This window comes from Hippoglossus stenolepis, chromosome 10 (genome assembly GCF_022539355.2).
Source record: "Hippoglossus stenolepis isolate QCI-W04-F060 chromosome 10, HSTE1.2, whole genome shotgun sequence".
Taxonomy (NCBI): domain Eukaryota; kingdom Metazoa; phylum Chordata; class Actinopteri; order Pleuronectiformes; family Pleuronectidae; genus Hippoglossus; species Hippoglossus stenolepis.
In genome coordinates, this window is record NC_061492.1 from 12,759,186 (window position 1) to 12,767,357 (window position 8,172).

Genomic DNA, 8,172 nt, shown 5'->3' on the forward strand with positions numbered 1-8,172 from the left:
AAATAAATAATATATATCTATTCCAAGTTTTGAAATAAATGTCACCATGTGCATTAATCACAAAAGAAAGGTGTTATAGGCTAAACAGTGACATTTGATGTGAGCTACTATTCTACAAATATCATATCATAATAATGTTAAACAGATGGTTGAATTTGAGGATATGTGAGTAAATGTATAATGTTAAAATTCAGAAGGAGACAGAAATATCGCAGCACACATATTTATAAGATGTCTGGAAGTCGGTTTCTGCAGCTGTTACTAAATATTGTGTGTTTATGTATTGGTTTTTGATTATTGGGGTCGTAATATGTTTCGTTTTGTTACATACTGATTTGAAAGTGTACTTCAAGAAATATAAAACCTTAAAATACTTTTGAAAATATAGAATAAGATGGAGAAAGGTTCCAAGTGATGTTGGCATTGAAAAATTCTACTTTATTGACTGTATTCGATTAATCCAGTTTCAAGTTTTATTAATAGTTTTGAGCCAAAATCATATTAGATTGAAATAATGAGGAACAAGTATTGCGACATTATTTCTCCCTTTGGATTTAGATAAGGGGATTTAAAAAAAAAAAGAAGCTCTGGTGGTTTTTCAGTTTTTCCTGCGTTCAGCAAAGGCAGCTCCTGGCCACAAAGACAACAAGGATATCCCGTTCCCACGATCCCAAAAACGCACTCACCTTGCGCAGGTGAGCTGCGGGAACGTACTGGAAGTTACATGAGTGACAGCTGGAAACCAAACATTCGCGTCTGAATCGGCTCGCTCCTCCCTTGTGGCTCCATCGGCGGCCAATGGCGTGGCTCTCCTGCAGATAGACCCCAGTGTGTCTCCTTCCAGCTCCAGTCCCCGCAGAGTAAAAGTCACGTTGGGAGGAAAAGAGGAGAGAGGTATCTACTTACAGCTGCGTTCGGATGGTAAGATAGATTGGCTGGGCGCGATTCGAGCTGGGAGCCAACTGGAAGGCTCGAACAGGAAAAAAATGTCTTCTTCTGCCGGAGAAGTCACAACAGCGAATGACATCAAGAGGGAAAATGTGAAGGAGCTGGATGAGCGGGAGTGCATCAAGTTTGTGGCGCTGGACGCGGCGGAGTTGTCCATGGAGCGCACGGCTCCCAACGCTGACGCGGTGCGCACGGAGCTGCTGGTGAGCGCCGCGTCCTCCCTGGCTTTCTCCCCGGAGCAAGTGGCGTGCGTGTGCGAGGCTCTGCAGCAGGGAGGCAATGTGGACCGGTTGGCCAGGTTCCTGTGGTCCCTGCCACAGAGCGACCTGCTCCGCGGCAACGAAAGCATCCTGAAGGCGCAAGCGCTCGTCGCTTACCACCAGGCGCGGTACCAGGAGCTGTACAGTATCCTGGAGAACCACAGCTTCAGCACGTCCAACCACACCTTTCTGCAGGAGCTGTGGTACAAGGCCCGGTACACCGAGGCGGAGAAGGCGCGGGGGAGACCCCTTGGCGCCGTGGACAAGTACCGGATCCGGAGAAAGTACCCTCTCCCCAGGACTATCTGGGACGGCGAGGAGACGGTGTATTGTTTCAAGGAGAGGTCTCGGAACGCGCTGAAGGATCTGTACACTCAGAATAGGTACCCCTCTCCTGCCGAGAAGCGAAACCTCGCCAAGATCACAGGACTCTCCTTGACCCAGGTCAGCAACTGGTTCAAAAACCGGAGGCAGAGAGACAGAAACCCGTCCGAGGCTCAGTCCAAGAGGTGAGGCGAGAAAAAGGAACAACCCAATTTCATTTCCACACTTTATATTAATCAGAATATTACAAAAATTATCTGAGCGCTCCGTGCGTAACAGGCGAGTCAAAATACACCCGGGCTAATTTTAACAAAGTATTTAAAAGCTTTTTTCTCTCACATGGAAGGACGTTTATAGGTTAAAACCATTCACTCTCCATTCAGTGCTCAGTGTATTTCAGAATCCTCCGTTCGGACTCACTCATCAAACTTTGAGAATGAGAATTACAATGTGTTTATAATTAAGGAACACAAATAGTGCGTAAAAGGTTTTGAGGCACGTTTATAATGTTTTGAAATATGAAGCTGTTGCCTTTCAGATCCGGTTTCAAGTGTGTTGGTGCATGGAAACCATACGAAACTAAAGAAACCAGCAACTTCACCACACACACTACAATTCTTTAACTAAATACACAACTCAAAAAGTGACTTTAATATTCCCATTTATTTGTGGAAAGACACACACATACATACACACGGCGCGTGCGTGTGTCCCTCCAGCCCAACATAAATCTTTTCGATAATCATATTTTCCCCTCGCTCTCTGTCAGAACATAAAGGATCCCACCCAGAGGCTCCGGCAGCTCCTGCGTTTCATTTTATAATCTTCCACACAAACACACTGAATTTCACCTTCTTTCATGTTTTCCCCTCTGTGTGAACAAAGCTGACGCACCTGGTGGAGGTGACCCCTCTGTCTCTGTCTCTCCCTCTCTCAAACACACATATACACACACACGCAAGCACGCACGCACGCACACACAACCTGTGGATATTGTGAACAAACTTAATCGTCTCACTTGCAGTAACTAGTCTTGCTTTATATCTTTTCATAGAAGTGGGGGGAGGTTTTGTGGGAGTGTGTGTGTGTGTGTGTGTGTGTGTGTGTGTGTGTGTGTGTGTGCGTGTTTGTGTGCGCGTGTGTGTGTCTGAGTGTGTGTGAGGGGCAAGGAGGAGGAGGAGGGAAGGGTGCAGCTGTTTTAATCCGTCTTTTAAAAGGGGGCTTGTAAACAAAATATAACAGCTACGTCCATATTGTTTTGTTTTTGAAGGCTGTGACTTTTTTGAGAAACTTAAAAAAGGGTTTTAAATTTCACATTTTAAAAATTTAAGGGGAACAAAAAGTAAATCCTCACAGCCATTTGTTCTGTCATGCCACCGGCACTGGCATTTTGTCACACCAGGATTTACTGCGCCAAATGGTTGCACAGTTGTTGATGTTGCTCGGTTGTTGTCAGTGCAGCTCTCCATGAGGTGGGAGAGGGGCTCCACACTCACAAACACACGGCCCTGCTCTTCAAAGCTGTGTAATAACACTGCAACAAATGTGACTGTCTTCTCAGGCAAGATGTGGCTGGAAAGGGAATAGACGCCATTATACAAGTTAATACTCTTCAATAGATTTAAAAATAAAAACTATTATATGTTATAGATGTGCTTTTATCAGGAAGTTACACATACTCACACATTTTGGCTCAAAGTCAAATTATAACAATACTTTAGTGTAACACCATGTCATCTTCTTTATTCACAGTGAATCTGATGGAAACCACAGCACAGAGGATGAGTCTAGTAAAGGCCAGGATGAGATGTCACCCCGGCCCCTCTCCAACTCCTCAGATGGGGTCATCCACCATGGGATTCAAACAGGGCATCTGGACGGTGGGGTGGTCATCCAGCAGATCGGGGACATCAAGATGCCCCCCGGATCCAGCAGTGGCGGCCTCTACAATGGAAGTCTAGTGACCAGTAACACCTCATCTTCCGTCTTCCACAATGGCGGCTCGTCTTACCTCCACACACCCGGAAACATCCTCTTCAACGGGCTCAACTTGGGCATACAGCCCCTGGCCTTCAACCCTCTGAGGCCGTCAGGAGGGGTGCTGCTGGGGAGCTCTGGGGTGGACATGCAGATGCACACAGGGCAGGAGAAGGGACTGGGCAGTTCTGCAGAGGACTCCAACCTGCACTACGCCTCCTACTCCGGATGTGTGAATGGAGCCGACGTGAAGCTGGAGGGGGCTCACTCCATGGCCGCCCAGAACGGGGGCTCCTCCGTGCTGACGTTCAGCTCCTCGTCAGGTGCGCTGCAGCTGGGCGGCTACAGTCTGGTGCACGTACCGAGCGGAGTGTCTGACAGTGACGGCAGCTCATTACTCAACAGTGATGTGGGTCTTTCTCCCCTGCAGCTCTCCTCAGCCTCCTCGGCCTCAACAATCCCACAACAAGGTGGGTACAGGAAGTGATATGATGGAAAACATGATTCAGTTGGACAGCTTACATACTAGTTCAACTTTTGTTGCCATGTTTACTTGAGAAAATGGAGATAAAGATGAGCAACAATTATACCCAATCAAATATTACAGTATTTTGACAATGACTAATACTTATACTACTTATGAAGGAGTGGGAGAGATTGTCTTATAATGGGAATATGATGCTCCTACATTATGCGATCATATGCTCATTTAATCTTTCAGGTAAATACAATAAACTAAAGTAATGCTGTTCCATGAATTCAGCCTTTAAGACCAAGAAAAGACAAAAATAAGATGTACCACATTATTAGGATGAGATAAATCCAGATAAAATCAAAAGGAGGCTGATATCATAAAATAAAATAGATATCACAGCCTTATATCTCCCAGTTTTACTGCAGATCAGAGGTGCTCTCTGACTTCCTCGGATGTTCCAGTGCATCGCTGCACTTCCCGGTGGTTTGTCAACAAATCTCTACTACATCCACCCAATATATCCAAGCTGATTTATTCTTGGCTTGTCTGTGTTTGGGCCGTAGCCCAAAGGGCTGATACTACACATAACACAGACCAGAAGAAACAGGGAAGGGCCCCACACACACGCACACACACATGCGCGCACACACACATATGTGCAAGAGGTGGTCCTTTGAAAGCCCCTGAGATGAATAAAAACAAGTTCTGAAGTCACCATCACTCATCATCACTGCACTCTTGATGTGCAGAGCAGGGAGGTGGGAAAATATGTTTCAGACAATCAGAGGCCACGAAACGCTCGAACAGGGAATAAGCCATTACGGCACTTGCACTGACAGAAAGCAGAGCATCTACAGCAGGATGAATTATAAGGATGAACAGAAAGCTACAGCTCGCTGTTTAGTGCTGGCAGGCGTTTGCAGTCGTCCTCTGGGGCAGCCTGGGGTCAAGCTTAAAGAGCACAAAGTGTGTGAGACACACAACAGCAATTTTTAAGGCCAAGGTCTGTTCTTCATTAATCATGTGATACCTGCGAGAGAAGAGGATCCAGCAGTGGGACTAGGATCTAAACTGGAGGTGGAGATACTGTATCATATGTATTGTTCTGTCATTTCATTAGGAACCATACCTCTGGACAACGTAGCAGTGAGTTCCTCCAGCGACGACTCGTTCCAGCAGCAGGACAAGATGACCATGTCGTCTCTGCACCACAGCACTGTCCTCTACAGCATGAGCAACGCCGGCCAGACGTCCATCAAGAAGGAGCCTTTGGAGGGAGGCGTCTACTCCTCCTACCACCATGGGCTTCACCTGGACCACAGTGGTCAGATCAGCTACACCACCCCCAACTCTGAAGAGGCTCCCTCCAGCCAGGGTTCCACCCGAACCAACGGCGTCCCCACTATCACCTCGTCCAGCCCCGAACCGGAGGTCTACACCACCCTCACCATCAGCACGCCCCTGATGGCCCACACGGACACGGGAAGCCACCACCTCCAACCGACAGAGTACCTAGGGGTCCACGAGATCCGGGGGCATCCACCCTCGCACCTGATGGGCCCCGGCATGAACAGCAACTACATGAACCTGTCGGAAAACAAGGTGGACGGCTCAGGAGGCATGAATGAGATGGTGCGGGCGATGTGCGGGGAGATGGAGGCTGTGGAAGGGAAGGAGCTGGCCAAACTACAGACAGTGCAGATGGACGAGGACATGGCCGACCTTTAACCTCAAATCAATCTCCCGCAGAAGCACTCGTGTCCCCCCCCCCCCAAGCAGAGATATGGTGAATCTTTTAACCCTTGTGTGAGCGTGTGGTTGTTTTTTTACTATTCATTTCTTTAAATGTTAAATTATTTGTGTTCATTTGACTTTTACAATGCACTCTACAGTCAGAGGGGACGCCCCGTGGGTGGGCACTGTCAGTTTATCGGAAAAATAAGAAAAGTCTATGACACGTTTTATAAGCCCTGTTAGGAAGAAGAAACATTGCGGCTGATTGTGCAAACAGGAGAAGCCGCTCTCTGTGTGTGAGAGCCGTGTTTTAAATGTGCATTTTTATAGACAACACCTGCTACTTCCTGTTGAGTGGATGTGATCCGCCGGAGCAGGTGCTGGAATGCTTCGAGTCACATGACCAGGATGTTCCTCCAAACTAAATGCGTCATCCGGCTCAAACCAAAAAGGTCATTCGGCCGGGGGAAGAGGGAGAGAGCCTCTGTGAAAATGATCAGCTGAAGAGCAACAGCTTTTACTGAAGGACTGCACACACACACACACACACACACACACACACACACACACACACACACACACACACACACACACACACACACATATAGAATAATAGGTTATTAGAGAGAGAAAGCTGCTGATTTAGGAGAAAGTGTCCTTCAGTGAGCACCTTAAATTCTCTGATTGCCTCTCAAGTCGCTGCAAACCCTGAAGTTGTGCTTTATATTTTACCAAATGAACTCAGCGTGTTGAGTACGGGACAAGAGTTGAGACGAATGTGCCTTTCTGCTACTTAAAAACACATAATGTCATTGGTCTGTTTGGGCGTTTGCACTACCATAGTGACATTACCACGTGCACGTTTGTGGCAGCCTTCGGGTCGGAGGGTTTGTCATGTGCGACGACAACAAATGCACAAGTACAAGTACAGCGACGACTCCGATTTCAAGCCTCATCTTCAACCTGTCAGACATAGATCGGAGCGATGACGGAAAGGTCACGCTGTCGGTTCACATGTTGCCCATCATATGTTGTTTATAATGCTGCAACTCATAGTATGTTAACTAGATGTGACGATGCTATACTATATCGTGTTTCATTTTGATGTGTCTCTCCGAAGCAGTCAGTAATCATGAATGGTATTTTTCTATGAAGCCAGACCTCTACAGAGTGTCTGCTTTGAATGAACAAAGGTACAGAAGTCAGAAGGGGACAAAACCATTTTAGTTTCTTTTATAGTCCCACTTTTAAACCCGGAGAGGGATTGTGATAATTTCTCTTTGCATGGCGTCATAATGTTTTGGACACTATAGTGCCTTTTACTTTTTGTTTTGTGAATAATAAAACTAAAAGTAAGCTCAGTCGTCGCTCCTGCGTTGCAGCCTCAGAGATTTACCACCATCGCAGGCGCACTCGTCGGGTGTCAGATGGGGGAAGAGAGGGCAGAGAATGTCGAGCCCATTTGTCAAGTGTGTCCGGCGCTTTTCGCAACAGGAGCCTAATTCCTCGCTGTCATACATGACCATAATAGCACATTTCAGCGTCGCAGCCAAGTCATACCGTGCACATGTAGCGGTGCAACACGTGTTTTCATACTAGAGGACTGATGAACACTTTAATTTGTGACACGATCCCATCAATTTGAATGGACATTTCAGTGAAAGTATCCTCAGTGCTTTAATGTAATATACCAAAAAATGAGTTGTGGGCAAATATTAAACTGATGGTCATTTTGTTTTGTTTTGTTGGTATTTTTTAAATCTTAGTTTGAATGATACGTTTGTCATCTGAAATTATGTGAATGTATTTTTCTAAATCTCTGTACTACAATAAAAGTTTATATTTATAAAAACATACAATTTTTTATTCTTTCTATGAAATTTAAACCTTTTGAAGATTTTGGGGATACTACATGGCTAAAATCGGAGCAAGTTACGGACGCACAAATAATTTATTTCCAACATTTAAGACCCCAGCTATGGATTTTGGGGGGTTGGCTAGCGGGTGGGGGTATATGCAGTAATCCAGCGGGCCTGCCGCTGCTCTCTGCAAACCTGCGGTGATCGTTTGCACATGCCTGGCAACCTGGAGTTCATTAGCCCTCCTTTTCTCATCTCAGCCCCTGTAATTCAAATAAACAGCAATGAGATTTCCAGAGGTAAAGCTCTTTTTGGGTGGGGGGGGGGGTCCTGCAACTCCCCACAACTCAGTGTTTCCCTGAGTGAAGGACGAACAACCCCCCACCCCTTTAACATGTGGGAGAATGAATGTGAGATGCTGTCACTCAGAGACACTGAGTCTCTATCCAGAAAAAGAAAAAAAAAAAGAGCCTGGACCCCTATCGTGGCTTGAGGGGATTCTCTGTGAATTCATGAGTTTCCACCCATGGACTCATTCACTCAGCGGGCATCCGACCAAGCCAGCGAGGGGAGATAAGATGGAGACAAGGTTTGA

General features: G+C 46.4%; 1 protein-coding gene across 1 annotated transcript; it reads left to right on the forward strand.

The window, feature by feature from the left end:
• The first annotated feature begins 964 nt into the window (after window positions 1-964).
• six4a (SIX homeobox 4a) lies at window positions 965-6,334 on the forward strand. Its single transcript, XM_035168396.2, has 3 exons — window positions 965-1,717; window positions 3,285-3,979; window positions 5,105-6,334. Exons 1-3 carry the CDS (start codon window positions 987-989, stop codon window positions 5,710-5,712), a joined length of 2,034 nt encoding a protein of 677 aa, XP_035024287.1. The 5' UTR covers window positions 965-986; the 3' UTR covers window positions 5,713-6,334.
• Window positions 6,335-8,172: the final 1,838 nt, after the last annotated feature.

Excerpts from the sequence above, each read along its gene's own strand:
- six4a (XM_035168396.2), top strand. The coding sequence starts at position 987 with ATGTCTTCTTCTGCCGGAGAAGTCACAACAGCGAATGACATCAAGAGG. Across the intron at positions 1,718-3,284 it reads TCCGAGGCTCAGTCCAAGAG|TGAATCTGATGGAAACCACA; the intron begins GTGAGGCGAGAA and ends CTTTATTCACAG. Across the intron at positions 3,980-5,104 it reads CTCAACAATCCCACAACAAG|GAACCATACCTCTGGACAAC; the intron begins GTGGGTACAGGA and ends TCATTTCATTAG.